This window comes from Rhinoderma darwinii, chromosome 3 (assembly GCF_050947455.1).
Source record: "Rhinoderma darwinii isolate aRhiDar2 chromosome 3, aRhiDar2.hap1, whole genome shotgun sequence".
In the NCBI taxonomy this organism is placed as follows: Eukaryota; Metazoa; Chordata; class Amphibia; order Anura; family Rhinodermatidae; genus Rhinoderma; species Rhinoderma darwinii.
Genome location: NC_134689.1, coordinates 329,648,007 through 329,671,570, shown reverse-complemented (window position 1 = coordinate 329,671,570; position 23,564 = coordinate 329,648,007). Strand labels below are relative to the sequence as shown.

General features: G+C 41.4%; 1 protein-coding gene across 2 annotated transcripts in view; it reads right to left on the bottom strand.

Annotated features, from left to right (window-relative positions):
• The window catches only part of MAP2K1 (mitogen-activated protein kinase kinase 1), a 40,887-nt gene that overhangs the window by 2,860 nt on the left and 14,463 nt on the right, over window positions 1-23,564 (bottom strand). For both annotated transcript variants that reach the window (XM_075858317.1, XM_075858318.1), the window contains 8 exons: window positions 21,840-22,050; window positions 21,122-21,268; window positions 20,269-20,346; window positions 19,714-19,765; window positions 18,152-18,276; window positions 13,048-13,255; window positions 7,563-7,627; window positions 2,962-3,023 (listed from right to left, as the gene is read on the bottom strand). In XM_075858317.1, coding sequence (XP_075714432.1) covers window positions 2,962-3,023; window positions 7,563-7,627; window positions 13,048-13,255; window positions 18,152-18,276; window positions 19,714-19,765; window positions 20,269-20,346; window positions 21,122-21,268; window positions 21,840-22,050 — 948 coding nt within the window. The remainder of the gene's footprint in view (window positions 1-2,961; window positions 3,024-7,562; window positions 7,628-13,047; window positions 13,256-18,151; window positions 18,277-19,713; window positions 19,766-20,268; window positions 20,347-21,121; window positions 21,269-21,839; window positions 22,051-23,564) is intronic.

Genomic DNA, 23,564 nt, shown 5'->3' with positions numbered 1-23,564 from the left:
GCCTGTTCACATCAGCGTTGACTTTCCGTTCCGGGGTTCCGTCAGAGGTTTCCGTCGGGTGAATCCCGCAATGGAAAGTCAAACTGAAACCACAGCTTCTGTTTCCGTCACCATTGATATCATGATAATGGTTTCCATTTGTCACTATTCCGGAAGGTTTCCGTTTTTCGACGGAATCAATAGCTCAGTCGACTCCACTATTGATTCTGTCATTAAAACGGAATCCTGCCGTAATGGTGACGAACAGAAACCATTATCAATGTTTCCGTCACCATTGAGATCAATGGTGACGGAAACAGAAGCTATTGTTTCAGTTTGACTTTCCGTTGCGGGGTTCACCCGACGGTAACCTCAGCCGAAACGGATAGCCAACGCTGATGTGAACAGGCCCTACCTACAACTAATTCAAGCCAGGTCAAGTGAAAGAATATATGCTTGTAGTTGGGTCATTAGAATCCATGCATGGTCACCATGACAACGCTGTACCTGACAGGAATCGTCAGAAGCTGTCTTCAGGCTCTGGGCCTGCAACTTTGTGATCATATCTCAGCATACAAGTTTGATATTAAGAAACAGATTTGAAATCTGAATGTGCACTAAAAAGGACTCCTCCATTTTCTTCTGGTAGGTATCCTTTAAGAACTGATCTAATTTACTGCAACATGGACAGTTCTGAAAAAGGCAATGCTTGTGGTCCTTGAGGACTGTGCTTTAAGTATATGCATGTCTCCTTTCACACATCCTTAAAGTGAAATTCATTTGTATACAGGGCATTCGAAAAGTCTTCAGTCCCTTTCACTTTTATTTACATTTTGTTATATTGAGGCCTTGTGCTAAAATAAAAAAAGATATATATAGTTTTTCCCAATCATTCTGTACTTAATACCCCATAATGAGAAAGAGAAAAAAAGAAAGAATTAGACGTTTTTGCAAATTTATGAAAAACTTAAAATTTTGCTTGGACATAAGTATTCAGACACTTTGCTATGACACTTGAAATGTAGCTCTGGGGCCTCCCATTTCTCTAGATCATCTTTTCATCTTTGAAATGTTTCTACACCTTGATTGGCGTCCACCTGTGGTAAATTCATTTGATTGGACATGATTTGGAAAGACACACCCCTGTCTATAAAAGGTCTCACAGCTGACAATGCATATCAGAGCAAAAACCAAGCCAAGAGGAAGAAAGAACTGCCTGTAGAGCTCAGAAACAGGATTGTGTGGAGGTACAGATCTGGAGAAGGGTACAGAAAAATAAAAAATAGTCTGCTGCACTGAAAGTTCCCAAGAGCACAGTGTCCTCCATAATTTTAAGGGTATGTTTACACGAGGTCATTACGTCTGTAATTGACGGATGTATTTCGGCCGCAAGTACCGGACAGAACACAGTGCAGGGAGCCGGGCTCCTAGCATCATACTTCTGTACGACGCTAGGAGTCCCTGCCTCGCTGCCGGACAACTGTCCCATACTGTAATCAGGTTTTCAGTACGGGACAGTTGTCCGGCAGCGAGGCAGGGACTCCTAGCGTCGTACATAACTATGATGCTAGGAGCCCGGCTCCCTGCACTGTGTTCGGTCCGGTACTTGCGGCCGAAATACGTCCGTCAATTACGGACGTAATGACCTCGTGTGAACATACCCTAAATTGGAAGAAGTTTGGAATAACTAGGATTTTGCCCCACCAAACCAAGTAAAATCGGGGGAGAAGGGTCTGAGTAAGAGGGGTGATCAAGAACACAATGGTCACTCTGGCTGAGCTCCAAAGATCCTGTGTGCAGATGGGAAAAACTTCCAGAAGGTCAACCATCACTGCATCACTCCACCAATCTGGGCTTTATGGCAACGTGGCCAGAAAGAAGCCTCTTCTCAGTAAAAGACACACAAAAGCCGCTTGGAGTTTGCAAAAAAAAAAACAAAAAAACACCTAAAGAACTCTCAGACTGAGAAACAAGATTCTGTGGTCTTATGAAACCAAGAATGAACTTTTTGGCTTCAATTCTGAGCATCATGCTATGGGGGTGTTTTTCAGCGGCTGGGGCAGGGAGACTCGTCAGGGTTGAGAGAAAGATGAAGGAAGCAAAGTATAGAGGTATTCTTAATGAAAACCTGATCCAGAGTGCTCGGGAACTCCGACTGGGCTGAAGGTTCACCTTCCATCAAGGCAACACAGGAGTTGTTTTGGTAACAACTCTCTGAATGTCCTTGAATGACCCAGCCAGAGCCCTGAATTGAACCCAATCGGACAACTCTGGAGAGACCTAAAAATGTCTGTCGACCGACTGCCCCCATCCAACCTGAGGATCTGCAGAGAAAAATGGCAGAAAACCCCCAAATCCAGGTGTACAACCCTAGTGGCATCATACCCAAGAAGACTGGAGGCCGTTATCACTGCTAAAGGCGCTTCAACTAAGTACTGAGTAAAGGGTCTGAATACTTAAGTCAATGCAATATTTTAGTTTTTCCTTTTCAATAAATTAGCAAAGATTACTAACATTCTGTTTTCACTTTGTCATTATGGGGTATGGAGTGCAGAATTTTATTTTAGCACAAGGCCTCAACATAACAAAATCTGAAAAAATTTAAAGGGTCTGAAGACTTTCCGAATGTATTTGTAATATAAGCAGCAATGGTCCATAGAAAACTACCATCGATCATTTAGGTTATGTTCACTTATCGTGGATATTTGAATGAATAAGAGACAGAAAATGGAGGCCGGGACTCGCATTTCTGCTGCGAACGTGCCAGCGGATCTGCGTGCAGAGTGCTGCAGATTTTAAACATCTGGGGCATGGTCATTCTGGGCAGATTTTTTCCATTGCATGTAAATGGGGTATAAGATACCTCTTGCATTGGTGCGGAATGTCAGCAGATTTGATAAGGATATAGGAATCTGCACCTAAATCCTCATCAAATCCTGAATATGTGAACATGGCCTTATATGCACCACGTAAAGAACCAACCATTTATTCACGAAGTCCTGGAATTCTGCTCCAAACACTCCAATGGGCAACTTGGGAGGTGGCTGTAAAAAAAGACAAGAGTTATACAGAGAAATAAATTACATGTCAAAGCATTTTTTTTCCCATTGATTAAGCTGTACGAGGGCTTCTTTTTGGGTGACGAGTTGTATTTTTCAATAATACTACTTTGGGGCACATATAATTTCTGAGTTATTTTTTTTTTCTTGGGGGGAGGGGGATTAAAAAATAAAAACCCAGCAATTCTGGCATCGCTTTTTGCATTTTTTACCCGTGCTGTTTATTGGAGGGTAAAAATAGGAAATTAAACTTTGCTCTACAGATCAGTATGAATATGGCAATACCAAATATGTAGAAAGTTGATTTTTTGGTGGGGGGGGGTTTAAGCTATGTTTACATCTACGCTAAGGGATTCAGTTTCTCGGTTCCGTTTTTCTATTCCGATAATGGAATTCAAGGCTGTAACAGATTAGCCACAAGATGAACGCAAACAGCGCTTGATGGAACTCATTGACTAATGGGATTCCATCATGGTTTCTGCATGCTGCGCAATTTTATCCAGGATTTATGATGGCATCTGCAACGGAGATTCCGAACGGACACAGAGGTGATTTAGTAAAAAAGTGTTCTATAGAAAATAAAATAAATTGTGTAGTCGCTTTCCGAGACCTATAACTTTACATTTTTTTCGTGCCAGCCATGTGAGAGCCTGTTTTTTTGAGGGATGTGTAAAAGATTTGAATCGGTACCATTTTGGAATACAAATTAATCTAACAATGTAGTAAACATTTTTTTGGGTGGGGAATGGGGAAGAAAAAAAAAGAGAAAAGGTAGACCCGCCGCCACAGTATAAATAATAAATTACCTTTATTCTATGGGTAGTTACCATTGCGGCAGTGCCCTTTATGTATTTTTTTTTTTTTTGAGCACTTGACTACCAAGCCTATTTTAGCGTTAAGGCCTGTAGCAATAAAAATTTTTTGTGTCTCTGCATTCTGAGAGTTATAACTTTTTGGTTTTTCCATCAACAAAGCCATATAAGGGCTTTTTTTTTGCAGGAGTTGTATTTTTCAATGGCACCATTTTGGAGTACATAAAAGTTAATCAATAAGTTATATTAAAAGGGGTTGTCCAGGAATTTTTTTTTTCTAAAAAGTGTCCCCCAGTCTTGGTTTGCCTTCCCTAATACACCCTATTAAACTCCTAACCAGTTTCTGATTGATCTCCATCGTCACGGCTGCTCTTTCGGTTTGTTTACATCCCTTGCTTCTGGTCCTGGCTGTTTCCTGTCTTGTAACCCACCATACCCATGATGCATCTGAGGAGACAGTTGCATTCCCCCCCCCCCCCCCCCTTCCCTGCTCTAATTCCAGGCAGCTCCCTCCCTGCACACGGTCTTACACACTAATAATCATTATCCTTTGTGCCTCCATCTATCCCTGATCTAAGTACAGGCACCCATCTCCCTCCCCCGCCCCTTTCACAGCTTGATAAATGTATGTCTGCCCACTCCAGCTATGTCAGACATCTTGGTACACACAATCCAGTCAGCACATTTTCCTCACCTGCTGCTGGATCTATTCCAAGAGATCCTGTATTAGGCACAGAGTTTTTTGCTGGCAGAAAATTCTGCCTCAAAATTCTGTCTTGAATTTTGAGGCAGATTTTGACCAGCCTGCACACCACTTGCCGCATTTTTTGTCCGCGGCCATTGAGCGCCGCGGGCAAAAACGCAGCAGAAAACGCTTTCTCTGCCTCCCATTGATGTCAATGGGACGTCAGAGATGTAAATGCCCGAAGATGGGGCATGTCGCTTCTTTTTCCCGCAAACCGGTTTTACCGCCCACAGGAAAAAAACACCTCCGCCTCCCATTTAAATCAATAGGAGGCGTTTTCGGACCGCTTTTGGCGAGTTTTTCGATGCGGTTTCCGCGTGAAAAAACGGCTGAACATGCCGCGGGCAAGAAACGCTGTGAAAAACGTGGCAAACGGCGTGCAGGCAGATCAAAATCTGCCTCAATTCTAGAAGGATTTTTTAGGCAGAATTTTCTGTCTGCAAAAAAACTCTGTGTGAACAGGGCCTTACAGTGAAGCAAACACCAAACACTGCGTGCGTGTGTGTGTGTGTTAGAGGAGAGACAAGGTGGCCAGGCAGCGCAGAAACCCCTAGAGTGGAGGAGGTGTGGATGACGCGATAGGAGGAGAGGGGAGTGCTCTGATTGCTAAGACAGCACTTCCGACTGTGTAGAGACACGGCGCGTCATCCACTAACTTTAGGCTCTATTCACGCAACAGGGTCCGAGTGTCGGCCGATAAAAATGGCGGTTTTGGTCCGTTTTTCTCGGCCATTTTGCATTTGTTTCAATTTCATTTGTCAATTTTCTGCCACACACTACCTTCTGTAGATACTGCCACAGCTCCCCTGTAAGCAATGCCACACCGCCCCCTTGTAAGCAATGCCGCACGGCGCCCCCCCCTGTAGGTAATGCCGCGCGGGCCCCCCCCCCCCTGTAGGTAATGCCGCGCGGGCCCCCTTGTACATAGTCACCCCCCTTCCTGTAGGGGACGGCTCCAGGAGAAGTCTCTCACTTCACTGTCCATATATGGGCAGGGACTTCTCCTAGAGCGGAATTCCCGACCACAGCAGTGGGGATTCCGCTTCAGAAGTCCATGACGTCACTGTGTCCATATATGGACAGTGAAGGCAGGGACTTCTCCTGGAGTGGAATCCCTGGCCACGGATTAGGAGGAGGCGGCGACGAGACAGGAGGTGGGGGCGTGTACTATGATTGATGACGCTCCGTATCTTTGCTCAGCCAGCACTTCCTGCTGTGTAAAGACACGGCGTGTCATCAACTACATCTACAGGTGGCGGGACCAGAGGAGGCGGAGCTCTGAAGAGCTCATGAACCATCCGCCCGGCCCACTGCCTGGAAATGTAGATGACGCGCCGTGCCTTTCTCAGCCGGGAGTGCTGGTTGAGCAAAGACACGGTACCGCACAGGAAATAAAAAAATTAACCCTGGGTGCGGTCACGTGACGGCAGATCAGAACAGGAGAACGCTAGCACAGGTAAGTACAGACTATATTACAAATGTTATTAAATATGACTAATTAAAGGGAAGGGGTCATGAAATTTTTTATGATCATATTGCTTTTAATATGATATGAACATACATTTTATTTATTTGTGTTCTCATGTTCTACTTTTTACTGTGTTCTTACTTTTACCTCTCTATGGGGGCTTCCATTTTTTTCATCTCTGTATGTGTGGATTAATGACACATACAGAGATGGAATACGGCACATACAACCCCATAGAGAATGCGAACGGGAGCCGTTCTAATCTTAGAAGCGTACGCCGTCTGTGTGGGAACGGCACATGCGCCGCTCCCACACAGACCAAAACTTGTTTGCAGAGCGAAATACGGCGCCATTTTCATGTGTACCGGAAGCCACTGCCGGACAGTTAGATGGCGGCTTCCGGCCATATGTTCAGGCGCAAGGAATAGGAGCGTAGACCAGCGGAGGCGGCAGGTAATTTATGTTAGTGCATGTGATATGTGTATTATGTTCGTGTGATACTGTCTGCTGAGCCCTGTATCTAATCCTCCTACACTGTGCAGTCGCTCAGAAAATGGCGGCACACAGTGTAGGAGGTTTGAAGATTCAAACCCCTCCTTCTCCTGGCACTACCCAGAATAAGGGAGGGGGGATTGTGTGAGGACACTAAAGAGTGTGCTGTCTACCCCAAATTTGCAGCATAAATCAATGAGGTTGCTTTACCACATTGACCATGCTGCAATTTTGGGAACTGCTCCCTCTAGTGACCAGCACATGGAAATGTTATAAATTAGAATCAAATTTATAATATTTCCTGACTTGTGAAAAAATTAAAACAATGTGTAATCACTCAAATAATAATTGTTTAACTGAAAAAAATAAAAAAAATATTTCTAGCGACACATTCCCTTTAAGTTAAAATTTAAATAAAATTTATTTCCAGACAACCCCTTTAAGTCTTTCTGGGGGCTAAATTAGAAAAAAAAACTGAAATTCCACCATAGATTTTTGTGTGCTTAAAAATGTCCGCAGTTCACCGTGCGGTGTAAATCGCATGTTTCTTTATTCTACAGGTTGATACGATTACAAAGACCAAATAAATATATATATATATATATATATATATATATATGTTTTACTACTTTTGCACAATAAAAACCTTTTTGTTTTTTTCAAATAATTTGTTTTTGCAGCACCACATTTTGAGAGCCATAACATTTTTTTATTTTTCTGTCAACGTAGCCGTATGTGGGTTGTCTTTTGCGGACCGAGATGTACTTATTAATTCTACATTTTGGTGTACAAGGGACTTACCTGCCGAATGGCCATGTTTTCCTATGGGGAAGAAAGTTGCAAGCAACCTTATGTTCCTTGCAACGCTCTTTCCCATAGGGAAACAATGAAGTTGTCCGCGAGCTGCTGTAATTCCGCTATTTTACCGTGAATCATTGGTTAAGTCGTTTATATGCATAGGAGACATCAACAGAAATATAAATTTAAAAATTAATGTGGAAATGTACCTCATTTACTATATAATCCAATAACTCAAAAATGGCCATAGGAGGTCGACTGTCTGGACCACAGGCTGCAGCAACAAAAAATATAAAATTAGACACAGTTTTATAAATGATAAAAGACAGTTTTGAGAGCAGAAAAAAAACCAAAAAAAAAAACCGCTATGCTTTAAAAATGTATTGCTTTAAAATGAACTTGATAAAAAAAAAAAAAAAAAAAAAAAACTTCTGACCAGATATTGACAAGACCTCCACCAACTGCTAAAAAGAATCAGCAAAGTTCAAAACTAAGAGCTATGCCCATCCGGCTGATTTTTTTGGGCTCGTTCCAGAAAGTAGTGTACGGGCTCATACAAATTTGGAGGAGAGACAGAAAAAGACATAACCAATGGGAAACTGCTCTCAGCCGAGAACTTTTGCCTTTTGTTCTAGCGATCGAAGGGGGGTTTTGCACCCTGATCCCACTGACCTGTCACTATGAAACGGTAGTTACAAATCCTTCAAGGAGCCTTATATTTATTTTTCTCTTTTTTTTTTTTTCTTGAAATGTCCATAGTGGTAGTTTTGGTGCCTACAAGTATGCAATACATGCTGCAATTCTAAAGAACTTAACAATAGACTCCCAGTCAGTACAGACAGGGCCATAACATGACAGACTAATCTGGTTTCTAAATCCTTGTGGAAGAGCTGCTGGCAAACACTAAAAAGGTTTATCCTTGACTTTTCTAAATTCGGTCTAAAATTTCTTGTAACGTGCAAAATAAACCAGAAAAGGTCCTCGCCTCCTTAGTCATATACGGAAGACTTTATTTTATCACTTTATGTGATAGAACAGAACAGGTCATTGTGGCAAGTACTGTTATTTTTAGAACATTATTGTCCCTTTAAAATGTCACCTAACAAATAGCTTACTATGTGAAGGCATCAGCCTACAGTATGAAGAATGAAAGCTTACCTTTATTACATTAACACGTGCATGTAAATCATATTGTTGGGCATTACTTTAGAGATGCGAGTTGGGCATAGGCCAATTTCACATAATGGTTGGCAACAACAACCCACACACTGTCAATAAGGATGCTAAACATATGCAACTGTATTCCTACATTTGCATACACCTGCCATTGACTTCCATTATAAATAAAACCTACACACCTACGTGCATAAGTCAGCCTCATAGAAGCCTATGTACAGTAAACATCTGGAGACTATCTTTTTAATTCCAGATGTATACTCTCAACTGCATGGTCAAATACAATGTTAACCTAGACGGATTCATTTTATTGCGTTGGTATCTTAAAGAGGCTCTGTCACCAGATTCTCAAATCCCTATCTCCTATTGCATGTGATCGGCGCTGCAATGTAGATAACCGTAACGTTTGTTTTTTTTAAAAACGTTCATTTTTGGCCAAGTTATGAGCTATTTTATATATATGCAAATGAGCTTTGAAACGGACAACTTGGCGTGTTTTTTTTCGTATGTCCAACTGGGCGTGTATTGTGTTTTTAACTGGGCGTGTTTACTGGTTTTACTAACTGGGCGTTGTGAATAGAAGTGTATGATGCTGACGAATCAGTGACCAATCGGCATCATGCACTCCTCTCCATTCATTTACACAGCACATAGTGTTCTTACTAGAACGATGTGCAGCCAGATACACAAGTGTCCTGATAATGAATACACATGACCTCCAGCCTGGACGTCATGTGTATTCAGAATCCTGACACTTCTGAATCTTTTCTGGGAGATTCCAGCAAGCCACATGTAATCTCGCGAGATTACGAGGTAAACGAGATTTCATTTCCCTTGCTGGAAATCTCACAGAAAAGATTCAGAAGTGTCAGGATTCTGAATACACATGACGTCCAGGCTGGAGGTAATGTGTATTCATTATCAGGACACTTGTGTATGTGGCTGCACATCGTTCTAGTAAGAACGTGATGCTGCTGTGTAAATGAATGGAGAGGAGTGCATGATGCCGATTGGTCACGGATTCGTCAGCATCATACACTTCTATTCACAACGCCCAGTTAGTAAAACAAGTAAACACGCCCAGTTAAAAACACAATACACGCCCAGTTTGACATACAAAAAAAAACACGCCCAGTTGTCCATTTCAAAGCTCATTTGCATATATATATATATATATATATATATATATATATATATATAAAATAGCTCATAACTTGCCCAAAAATGAACGTTTTTCAAAAAAAACAAAAACGTTACGGTTATCTACAGTGCAGCGCCGATCACATGCAATAGGAGATAGGGATTTGAGAATCTGGTGACAGAGCCTCTTTAAAGGCGTTGTCCAGAATTTGAAAAAAAGGATCTGTTTTTTCCCCAGAAACAGTGGCACACAGGGGCATCTCTAGCACCGGGCCTTCGAGGTCCAAGCCCCGGATCTTTGGCCCAGTGCACCAGATTCCCCGTGACTGCCACATTGGGGTTGCAGCGATCGCAATTACGACCGGGCCGCAGCACCGCATTTGTGAAAGTCACTATAGTAACTGGGGCCTATGTAATCAAATACACGGGCCCTTGTTACTATAGTAACGACACATACTTACCCATCTTTCTTCCCGAGCACAGTGGAAGTCCTGATGTCACGACGCTAGATGGTGTTGGGACATCCGCTGCACCCAGAGCCGAAGAGGAGGTCTGCTGGGTTCCAGTATCTAAGCCTGCCTTGTGGTAAGCATAGATAAAGGGTATAACCGACCGTGTCACACATAGACCCTGTATCTAAGCCTACCACATGGTATTCTTAGATACATGGCCCAAGTCTGATGGGCCCTGTATCTAAGCTTACCACATAGTAGGCTTAGAGACATGGTCTAACAGACAGTATCACACGTGGGCCCTGTATCTAAGCATACCACATGTGTTACTAATGGTTTACTTTTGGGTTTGTGTTTTTTTTTTTTTACAGATTCGGTCATTGGATTCGAGGACAGCTTTTTTTTATTTTCAATAAAATGGTTAATGAGGGTTGTGTGGGGGAAGGTTTATCTCAATCAAATATTTTTTCTATGTCTTTGTATTTTCTTTTAAACTTTATTACAACCACCTTAGTAATGGCTGCTGGGTGATTGACAACGTCCATTACTAAGATGGGCCTTAATGTTAGCCGCTGCAGAGGCCAACACAAATCCCCATTATTACCCCGGTACTAACTGTATCTGGCTGGTTATGAAAGCTAGGGGCACCCTACATAATTTTCTTTAATAAATAATTGTAAAAACGACATGGCCACTCCCCCCCCCCATTTTTCATAATCAGCCAGATACAACACAGCAGCCGCAGCCTAGCATTACCAGGGTGGGAAGGGCCACTATTTTTGACCTTTCCCAGCCTAATAACACCAGCCTGCGGCCACCCCAGTGCCCGACCATCGCTACAGGTGGTTTGGTGCTGGATCATACCCGGATCTTCCCGGCACCCCTGGTAGCCGTGGGTACCGGGGTAATAATGGGGGGGGTTAGTGTTAGCCTCTGCACCGGCTAACACTAAGCCCCACCTTAGTAATGGACATTGTCAATCAGCCAGTGGCCATTATTAAGGCGGTAGTAATAAAGTTTAAAAGAAAATACAAAATTTTTTTTTTATTAAAATAAAAAAAAAAACCCACACAACGCTCAGTAACCATTTCATTGAGAATAAAAAAAAAAGAAGTCTTTGAAGTCCTCGAATCCGACGTAGACCAACAACCAAACCTGTAAAAAAACAACAAACCACAAATACACCCATTAGTACAAGGATACTTACTGCAGGGGCCATGTATTTTAGCCTATCATGTGTGATACGGTCTGCTGGGGCCATGTATCTAAGCCTATCATGTATGATACTGTCTGCTGAGACAAGGTGGGTATGTGGCACTACCTACAGGCATGGCAGTGTCTACAAGGTGGGTTTGTATTGCAGGGGGACGGTGTGTGGAACCATACCTGGGGGTGTGACACTTTATACAGGGGGCATTGTGTGGGGAACTCTCTACAGGTGTCTGATTAGAGCCCCTAGACATAACTTTGCTTGGGGCCCGAGAATTCGGCCCTGAGGTTTAGTACAAAGATACTTACTGCTGGGGCCTTGTATCTAAGACTACAATCACACGAGTGTGACAAACGTACTTGCGTAAAAAACACGGGTAAATCTGGTTGTGTGCGTTGCGTTTTTAAATCAGTGTGATTTGCGCGTTTTTCACGCACTTGCAAGCACTTTTTTTTTTCAATGTAATTGATGCGTGAAACACGGACAGCACATGGATGTCGTCCGTGTGCGTGAAAACGCACCAATATAGGACATGCAGTGAGTTTCACGCAACAGACACTTGCTGCGTGAAAACTCACTCATGTGTGAATAGCCCCATTGAAATCATACGGGTCTGTGTACGGTGCGTCATTTCAGCGCACAGCCCACAGATGAGATTCATACTCGTCTGAATGAGCGTCAAGTCTACCATATGTGATACTGTCTGCTGGAGCCCTGTATCTAAGCCGATCATGTATGATACGGTCTGCTGGGGCCATGTATTTAAGCCCATCATGTGTGATACTGTCTGCTGAGACAATGCATTTAATTCTATTCAGCGGTGTAGCTATAGGAGCCTTCGCCTTATAGATACGCTACCTTCGATATACATGTAAAAAAAAAAACCGCCACGTTTGTCCAAGGGCTGTGTCTGGTTTGGCCATTCAGCCCTTTTCACTTGGATGGGGACGAGCTGCAATACCAGACACAGCCCATGGACAGTCGTGGAGCGGTTTCTGGCAAAAAACAAGAAACAGATCAATTATTCTAATCATGGACAACCCAAGTCGTCCCATGAAATCCTGCATTTTCTCACTGTACAACATTGACTCCTATTATGGCACCCATAGGAGTATATGGACCCATAGTGAACTCTGTGCACAGCTGCACAGATCCATGTTGGCACATTCTAAAATAAAGAGGACAACCTCTCACGCAATATTCCCTGTACTGTTAGGGGCCACATGTATTTTATATTAAAATTTCTGACAGTACTTCCAGCTATACTAAAAAAATCATTGTGCACAGCATGTCACATACTTTATAAGTCATTTATGCAAGGGATCCAGGGTACACAGACCAGGGCTGCCTCATGTCCGCACTGCATGCTTGGGATAAATTACAGAAAAGCATACACAAAAAAAAAAAAGTGAGGGCACAGACTTTCGCACCGGTTTCTATATAGAACAGTGCACAACCTCACTGTACGGCTCTTATTATACACAACAGTGCAGGAAGGATCTCAATAGAAAGAAAAGCAGCTGTAGGGAAAAACAAGACAGCAGTTTAAATCCACATTAAAGAGATTTGGTACTCCTATTTCTACACACAGATTCATTCAGTTAACTGGTCAAATTGAAGAAGCAAATGGAGTTTGCAAATCCAATTGCATTTTAAATAAGGTTTGTGCCGTGCAGATAAGTAAAACACTGAAGTGCACAGAACAGCAAAACTCACAGCTAATGGGGCGTCCTGGGGGCCTGGGACGAGGAGGCAGATCAGATGACGCTGGGTCTCCTTCAACGGAACAGCCAAAAATCAGTTCCAACTCCTTAGCATCAGGAGGTGGAATTGGATACCGTCCAATAGCCATTTCCACCAGTGAGAGACCCATGCTCCAGATGTCAGACTGCACAGAGTAGTGAGTGCCTTGTAGTCGCTCCGGCTAGAAGAGAGAACACGCTGATACTCATACGGTCTCAAATTATATATATTGTAGTAAAAAAAAAAATATATATATAAGAGAGTGATGTCCAGGGGCTATTTTTACTTAAAGGATACATATAGTTTGGGGAAAATTATTTTTTATTGCTCCAATGAATTAAAAAAAATAAGCAAATTTACAAATAATGTTGGTTAAAATCTCCTACCGTTTTGGGTCTACAGCTCATATACAGACATCTCATGAAGACAGCCTCTTTTGCAAACAAATGGATGTTCAACGGCAAGCCAGAGCAATAATCGGGGGTCCTCCTCCATATGCCCTCTTAAGTGAAACATTCCCTTTAATTGTATCGTAACCGTTTTTATTTTTTTAGCACCTCTATCCTGTATGCACCAATCGCAGTAGATATCAATACGGTCATTTTTACTACTAACGTCTGATCTGTTGGTCTATGCCAGATCCTCTCAAGGTTAGTACCATAGGGTAATATCTACTCCCAGGGACCCCCTACTCCCATTTGGCACCCATGGAGACTCCCCTTAACTGCAAATAAAAAGTGCCGTCAAAATGAAAATAGTTGTGGGTCATCAAAAAAGATAATACTTGTAAGATGAAAATCTGAAGCTGGTCGCTATAGTTACTATGCATATTCAAGTGATGTTTAACTGATATATAGGCGATGTGATGTGGGATGCTGGTGTATAGTGATGTCACGTCGCATGTTACCCATGTAAAATTTTCAGACCATGTTTCATTGTGAAAGGCACGAAGTACGTCCGCTGTGTCCTTGAGGTAACCTGGTGTATGTTGTGATATGGGCTGTAACAGGGAATCAAGCCACTCGGATGTTTTTTCCAAGAGGGAGCCTATGCCTGACACAATGGGTCTCATTGGTGGAGGAAAAACATTTTTGTGAGTTTTGGGGAGTGCGTGCATGATAGGTGTAATTGGATGATTAACATACATATACTCAGATTGTTTTAATGTTAATGAACCAGTTTGGAGTCCTGTATCTAATAGATGTTTAATTTCTTTTTGGAATTTTGATGTAGGATTGTCCTTCAAAACTTCATAGGTACCAAGATCTGCCAATAGTTCTTTAATTTGGGTTTTATAATCGTCCTTATTCATGATGGTGATGCTCCCGCCTTTATCAGACATTTTGATAACAATATCCTTGTTTTCTTGAAGGGTTTTGATTGCCTTTTTGAGGTTATTGGATATATTCTTAGGTTCTTTTGACTTGTCCTGGGTATCTAGTAGATGTTGTAAGTCCTTTTCTACAATTGCTTGGAAGCGGTCCATGTTGTCAGTCCTTGAAGTGGTGGGATAGAATTTAGTGTTTGGCGTCTTGAAATTGTTTGAAAAGTAAGTATCCCTGGGTTGTGATTCTGTATTCAAGTTTTCCAAACAAATGAGGGTCCTGGATTCTTCAAATGAGAGGGTATGATGGATGGGTATATCCTTTATTCCTTCGATATTATGTACTGTCGTGGGTGTCTCTTCTGTTGTGGTGATCACATCCTCTTGCTTAATTACATGTGTCTTGGAATCTTCCATATAAAAATGCCTTTTGACAGTCAAGTTTCTGACAAATTTATTAATGTCCATTAGGGTTCCAAAGAGGTCAAAGTTTAGGCTGGGAGCAAAATTTAAACCGAGGGATAATACCTCTGCTTGCTCTTTAGTGAGTACTGTGTTGGAGAGGTTAATGATACTCAAATCGGATACAGGTTCTTGCGAGATCGGAGGCGACGGCTCTGTTCTTGATCCGTGTTTATGTTTACGGCCGCCCCTCCTTCCCCGTTTTTTGGTGTATATTTATTTTTGTCAAAAATATGCCTAGGTTTGTATCCTCTAGTATTTTCGGTGTCAGATCCATCATTGTCGCCCTCAGCTGAGTCAAATTCAGTGGAACTGAAACTCACGCGATGTTGGTAGTTTCCATAATTTTTGCGGCGTTGTCGTTGTTTCAGAATAGGTTTTGTTTTGTTGTATATTTTCGTACGATTCTTCCACTCATATACTTGATTGTTGGCATAATCGTGTAAGTCCCGCTGGAATTTAGTTCTTTTAATTTCAGCTATGGACTTATCCACCTTGTCTATGTTTTGCGTAGTACGTGTTTCCAGTGCGACAAATTCAGGTGAGCTGGGGAATGAATCCAGTTTTGTTTTGGATCTGGAAATTTCCTCCTTTAATTCCACAAGCTTACACTCTTCTTGTTGTATAATAAGTTCCATCAATTTTAGGGAACAATTTGTGAGGGTCTGATTCCACTCTTTGCAAAAATCATCAGAGTAATTGAATGATGGAGTTTTTTTCAGACGTAGGCCTCTGGGTATCATTTCTTTTGTGCAATAATTTTTAAGGGTTGTTAAGTCCCACCATATTTTCGCCTCTTGTATCATAGATTTCTCTAATGAATGGAACATGTCTTTCATTTCAAAATCTGTTTCACCACTGTTAGTTGTATTGCCGAACACTCTGGCAGCCATTTCAGATCGAGTTTGATATGTATCAGAAGCCATGGTATAACAAGAATAATAGTTACTCGTTGGAAAATGATTTATATACAGTTATTTCAAAAGTCTTCACTTCAAAAATAAAGAGTGCAACCGCACTATGGTTTAAAAACAAAGAAAATAAGCCACTGAGCTAGGTATAATCTGGCAGTGTATTGAGAATGAAAACAACTTTACTTCTTTAATCTCTTGTTGTGTAAGTAAGACTGCCGTCATAAACCCCATGAAGATCAACAACGTTTGACATCACAATGTGTGGGAATATCTGTAAATTACCATAGGGTAATATCTACTCCCAGGGACCCCCTACTCCCATTCTCACCTCAAAATAACTTTGTGTAGGGGTGAAGCATTGTATAATCTATTTTCTGGACATTTGTTGACTTTTTTGCCTGTCCCATGCCCTGTTTAGGAAACATTGGCCTATGCATTATATTCTTCAAAACCATCAGGAATGCAGAGCACAGACCCACTGTGGGCCAACAGTACTGATCCAGGAGCACTGGTTAATGCTGTAGTTTTGTGTGTATTATACTTTGTTTGTGCCCAACCAACCATCTGCAGCATTTGACACTGTAGACCACGGACTTCTACTCCATATGCTCCATTCTATTGGTCTTTAAAGGCTATGTACACCTTTGAAAAAGTATTCTTTCTTAAATAAAAATGTCAGTGTGTTTGGTGCAACATTCTAAAAAAACTTTTATAAAAATTTTTTACTTTGAGATACAGCTGTTTTTAGCCTGTATACAGAGCAGCTGTATCATGCGCTAAGACCTGTATCTGTCAGGTCCGTGGCACTGGCGGGTTTTATCAATCTGTTATCGATCACATATAAGTTCGTAACTGTCGGATTCTGGTCTCAGCACAACATACAGATGCTCTGTATACAGGATGCAAAGAAGCTGTATCTCAGAATGTAAAAATAAGTTTTCTATATATTTTTGCAATTACAAAGTTGAACCAATCACACGGATATACATTTTTATAAAAAAATAAAAAATTATTCAAAAAAGTATGCAAAAATGTATGCATAGCCTTTAAAGGGACACTGCTCGCTCTTGGTTTTCTTCGGACCTTGTTCAGTGTGTCATTTGCTGGTTATACTTCTTACTGTTGGGTTCTTCAGACATCAGTCCTAGGTCCACACTTCTTTTCTCTCTACACAGCCCCTATTGGACAAACAATCAGCAGATTTGGCTTCCAGTACCATCTCTACGCAGATGACACCCAATTATATGCCTCTTCCGATTACATCACCCCTGCTCTAATACAAAACACCAGAGATGGTGTCCGCTGTCACTAACATCATGTCCTCTATCTGAACCTTTCTAAAACGGAGCTCCGTGTGTTCCCACCATCTACTAACCTACCTGAACCGGATGCCTCCATCTCTGTGTGTGGGTCTACCATAACTCCTAGGCAGCACGGTCTTGGGGTTATGTTGGACTCAGACCTTTCCTTTAGGCCCCATGCACACGTTCGTAAAAACGCTCTATAATTGCAGACCATAACACGGTCCACAATTACGGACCCATTCAGTTCTATAGGACACCTTTCCATATCGCTACGGATGGGTGTCCATGCCATAGAAATGTTCAGAAAATTCCAATACTTTGTATGGTAGCACGGCCCAAAAAAGGGTGCCCGTTGGTGGCTGGTCTTGATTACGGGCACGGCCGTGTGCATGGGGCCTTACTCCTCACATTCAATCACTTTCATGCTCATGTCAGCTGCACCTTAAAAACATCTCCAGAATCTGCTCTTTTCTTACAGTGCAAATAGCCCAAACTCTCTTTGTCGCTCCGATTCATTCTCATCTTGACTACTCTAACTCATTACTAATAGTCTTCCCCTCATTCAATTCTGCCCTCTCCAATCTCTCCTGAATGCAACAGCCAGGCTCATCTTTCTGACCAACCGCTACACCAACGCCTCTATCCTGTGCCAGTCACTGCACTGGTTGCCCAATTCACTTTGGAATACAATCTAAACGTATTACTCTCACCCACCTCCTTACATGATTTCTGCAGCAAAGCGTTAACAATCTGTTTTCTGTAATACATCAAAAATGTCTCTGCGAAACATAATGCAAATGCGATACACCCACCCCCAAGTGTATCGGAGAGCTGTTATTACACACAATCACAGTGTGGGAGGACATTTCTAATACTCCATCTGCTGCGTGACACACAATGTGAATAAATGGAGTACACAGATAACACATCATCTAGAAAATTACATAACACACATGCAACACAAGGCATGCAACTCTGTATGCTATACAAGCACCCAGCATAATACGCCGTGATATTGAGTGGAATCTGTAGACAGAAGGCCCGTATATGCTTAAAGACATAGAGACACTCACGGACATGTATGATCTTGTCCCCACAAAAGAATTTGCCATAGAGTCAATGAGTTGTCCACTGACTCCAAAGTCGCACAGCTTAATTTCTCCTCTTGAGTTGACGAGAATATTAGATGGTTTCACATCTACAACAAAGTAAAACAAGAATTAGGGCGAGTGAAGGAACAGTAATGTGAAGTCAAGGCTGTAGGGAGGCGGGGAGCAGGCAGCTGTAAGGGGGGGGGGGTGCCTGCTTCCGCTACATCTCTATATAAGCCCGGTATTCAGAGTATTCTTTCCTCTAACAATATGTTTCAGTTACTAGGAGACAGATGCTCTAAAAGCTTCTCCCATGGGGGCAATTAAAGCACTTGTGGATTAACTCTACTGCTACATGAAGATTGTCTTCCTCCTGACAGCCTCCCGCTGTCCTTGGTGAAACACCGAAGATAGGTGTCTGTCGTATACAGTGATCAATCTGATCTACTGTCATCTCATAAGCTGGATGTAGTTAACGGATATGCCTGGACGCAGCCGGCTTCCTACTGGAGGGTGGAATCCAGATTTCATTTTCTTTACAAACTACTTTGTATGAAACAACGTGATGGTAAATGTATTGTTGGTTTTTTTTCTACGAAGATTTTTATCTAAAATAAAGAGGAACATCTATCCCCCCATTACAAAGCAGCAAACACATTTCATATGCCCTTAAAAGAAAATGTATCACTAAATAATAAAAGTAAAAAACAAAATCACCAATAAAAAGTTGTAGGAAACAGTCCATTTTTTAGTTCTATCTGTTATTGGGAAAACTGGGTAACAACCGGTATGGCCACGTTATTGGGAAAGCTGGGTAACAACCGATATGTCCACGTTATTGGGAAAACTGGGTAACAACCGGTATGGCCACGTTATTGGGAAAGCTGGGTAACAACCGGTATGGCCACGTTATTGGGAAAACTGGGTAACAACCGGTATGGCCACGTTATTGGGAAAACTGGGTAACAACCGGTATGGCCACGTTATTGGGAAAACTGGGTAACAACCGCTATGTCCACGTTATTGGGAAAACTGGGTAACAACCGGTATGGCCACGTTATTGGGAAAGCTGGGTAACAACCGCTATGTCCACGAGAACAGTTATCCCAGACAAAAAAAAAACACAAATTTTCCTAGTTTTGGAGGAATACTTCCCCTGCTGCAGTATAGTTGCATGATAGGAGATATCGGTCATTAAGAATATGGGAAAGTTGGGTGACAAGAACACTTGTTGCGACTTTTGCAAAATTCAATATAGAAGAAACAGCTGAATAGAATTTAACAATTTGATAGAAGAGGATATCTTATTATTTATGCATCTACAGTTGTCAATTTAGAAATTTCCAGGAGCAAGAACAGAGGAACTGCACAATGCAGAATTCGAAGATTCTCCACAATGGTTATTGTATAGGCAATGCAAGTATTCAATAATACAGTCATGTCCGGAGAGATGACAGGTCCTCTTTAACAATACCTCCTCCCATATTTGGCCTTCTTTATTAGAGTATAATATGGTAACATATATGTATATGTTTGTTTCTTACCCCGATGCATGATTTTATGCTTCTCTCTCAGATAAGTCAGGCCTTTTATCACCTATTTAAAAACAGGTCAGTGTCATATCAAGCAACATATACATAACCACAGAAACAGCGCAAACGACTGCAAGATCAAGTCACTATCTCCGTTTAGTTGGTGCGCGGTCAGAATAGAACATATTTAGATTAGTTATTTCTGGTAAACCTCTCTGGGAAATAGTAATTTCAATAATAATAGTTTGGCTCTGCTCAGTCGTATTTTATGGCATGGTATTTTAGCAGACAGAATTCAATGAACGGTCATATGTTTTACATTCACTTCCTCTTAAACAAATGCCTATGTGCGAAGAACTGCAGTCTAATCTACATAAATATGTGCACTAAAATAACATCGGTGTGAACAATCTTACACTTTAAAAATAGGTTGTTACCAAATGTAACCAATCTAAATCACTTTGAATAAAACTACCTTTCAGAGTAACCAGTCTTCCAAAGTTGGTTAAAAAGAATATCTAGTCAATGCAAAATTTATATGGATGCAGATTACGTATCGATACTCACTGCAATGCTGACTTTTCCCAAAATTTTCTCTGGAATTTTTCCAGCTTTCTTCAGCACTTGATCCAGTGATCCACCATCCTGGCGGAAAAAAAAAAAAGGACAACACTTAAAGAAGTGGCATCTATATCGGGTCACTCATTAGTACCACACCCTGTCTTGATATATTGTACGTAGCAAAACAAAAGCATGGCAAGTATGCCAACAGATCTGAAGTTTTCACCATGAAAATAGAACACTTTCTTTACTGTAAGAGAAGTGAGACTACGGAACACCGTTGTGACGGTTAAAGAGGCTCTCTGGGACTTCAACATTGATGGCCTATCCTTGGGAGGGGGTCATCAAAGTTTGAATGCTGCACAGGAGCGCTCAGCCCCTTCAATTTACTGATCTGCTGAGCTCCTAGAGGTCAGACCTCCACCAATCAACCCTTAGGATACAGGTTATGAATAATCTTGTTTAAGTGCTGTGATCTAATTTTCAATTGTCTCCAAATTAGGGGATAATATTCTTTCTGATTGATGGTAAATCTGTAATTTAATCAGTTATTCATCCCATCCTAATAATATGCCATCAATGTTGAAGTCCCGGAGAACTCCCTTAATTAATTTAACAGGGGTTTGAACGTCTTTCTTTAAATTACAATTTATCCGCATTGATTGCTTGGGATGGGTAACTGATTTCATTTAAGGATTTATTCGAATTGCCAACAATCAGATAGATTATTTTTTTCCCTAATTTGAAGACAATTGGAAATGACATCACAGCACTTAATGAAGATTGTTCATGTTTTCACCATTTGCCTTTGCTACAATGCTCTTGCATCACCCCATCCTATCCACAAACCCATTCTCACCATATGCTCCATGCAGATACTGATTTCCCCATCACTGTAGAATGACCCATAGAAGCCGACAATGTACGGGGAGTTGCACTCATGCAGAACTTGTAGCTCTCGAATAATCTGGTTTCGGATAGCTGGCTTAATCTCCAAGTGAATCAACTGTAGGAAGAAATAACTTATTTAAAAAAATAAATTAAATAAATCAATGTTATGCATCTGTTCTGTCAAAGTAACATTTTGTTTACCCCTTAATGATCCTAAAATAATAACAGACAGATACTTTGCAATGAACGGTGTCGGAAGGGCCATGAAGCTGCTGCTCCAGCAGTAGTGTTGGTCAGAGACTAAACATTGTACAAGGCATGCTGTGTAAAGCCAACAGAGTAGAGCAGACGCCTCTTAACGCTCTTGGTTGAGGTGTTCTACTAATCAAAGAATCGTGGCCATAATTCTGCCACGGAGAAGGGTTTATAAAAGGTTCTCAGTAGTAGTCATGTATTCACCAACATACAGAATAGGGTCGCCCTTTTTGGTCTTTGAATTCTTCTACAAATCACCCATTGACCATGATTCCCTAGTGTATACAGGACTAAAAGAAAAAATTAGATCTCCCCACATTTAGTCCATCCACCACTTGGAGCCAGAGTAGTTTTGGATTACACATATTTCAGTACACTTCAAGTCAACTTATTAGACTTGATAAACCTATAAGGGAAGGTCAATGGCTCACCTTTCTAGCCATGATAAGACTGGATGGTTTGTGTGAAACTTTAAAGACCACACCACCATTTCCAGCACCAAGCTCGGAAACTTTTTCAAAGTCATCATCCTTCAATTCTCCAACTTTCTGCTTCTGAGTGAGAAATGCTTCCAGGCGCTTCCTCTGCTGTTCATCCAGTTCTAGCTCCTCTAACTTCTTCTGAAGGGCTTCAAGGTTCGTCCTGAAAAAGGAAGAAGTTGAAAAATAAACATTTGTTTAGCCACGGATAACAGTAAAATGTGTAACTGCTCATTACAAAAAGGCCTAAAATGCTTGACTTGTTATAATATGCAGCAGGCTGGGATGCATCAATATTTCATGGACTTTTCAACAGCTGATGCATCACTAAGACTGGCCATGGACGCTACAGTACAGAAATATTGTTCCAATACTATACTGTCTAATAGGTGAAACTTATGTAGATAGGTTGTATGAGGCTGCATATGTGTTCTTCTAACCAGATGTTAAAAAAAAAAAAAAATCTGTTATATGGCTATGATCAAATCTGAATTCCAGCCTGAGATTTGATAAGCCATGAACCTGGTCAGGTATGGGTAACATATCAGGAGCAGTTTCCCTGTTGGTGACAGTTGAATTAAGGGGTTTCCAGTTGTAAGATCCCCCTACAATCAGCCGTGTCCAAATTGGGCAATTTAATGCCCTTTCTTGAATGCCATTCAACTTAAACTAAAATGGTTCCCAAATCTGCGCCGATTCATTTCATAATTATTTGGTGGGAGCTCAATTTCTCTGATACAGAGCTCTAAATTCCCTGCATAGCATTAAAACATAAAACATTCTGGTTGCCTGCAGCTGTCACTAGAGGGAGCTTGCTGCATACCGTTATACATTGAACGTCAAAATAAGAAACAGTTCGCAGTAAGCTCCCTCTAGTGGTGGCTACAGGCAGCCAGAATAGTATATTTTAAATCTATGTCTATGCAGAGGATTTGGAGCTCTATCTCAGAAAATCATAACTTCAACTGCTATAAAGTAAAATATTAAATCAGTAAATAATTGAACAGCAAATAATTTTGTATGTAAAAAATACTTGGTCTTAAAAGGTGGACACTCACCAGGGAAAGAGATTGCTGAAATTTAGACCTACGTGAATAACCCACATATATACAGCTAGGGGAAAAAGCTGTTCCTCACAGTCACTAAGTGTTATATACCATCGTCATGTAGTCACTGAACAAATCAAATAGTACAACCTAAAAAGAGAACATAGAAGTGAAGGGGTGTATTAGGGTATGTTCACACGCTTAGCAAAAAACGTCTGAAAATACGGAGCCGTTTTCAAGGGAAAACAGCTCCTGATTTTCAGACGTTTTTTAAGCTACTCGCGATTTTCGCTGCGTTTTTCACGGCCGTTTTTTGGAGCGGTTTTCTATAGACTCAATGAAAAACAGCTCCAAAAACCGTCCCAAGAAGTGTCCTGCACTTAATTTTCGCGGCCGTTTTTCAAAACAGCCGCGTAAAAAAAACAGCCCATCGGAGCAGAACGTTTTTCCCATTGAAATCAATGGGCAGATGTTTGGAGGCGTTCTGCTTCCGATTTTTCGGGCGTTTACGGCCCGAAAACACTCTGTGTGAACATACCCTTACTGTGGAGATAGAGTTGAGTGTCAAAATTTTAGTCAGATTTATGCATTTTAAAGGGGTTTAAAAAAAAGAAATAAAAAAAGCCTCTGA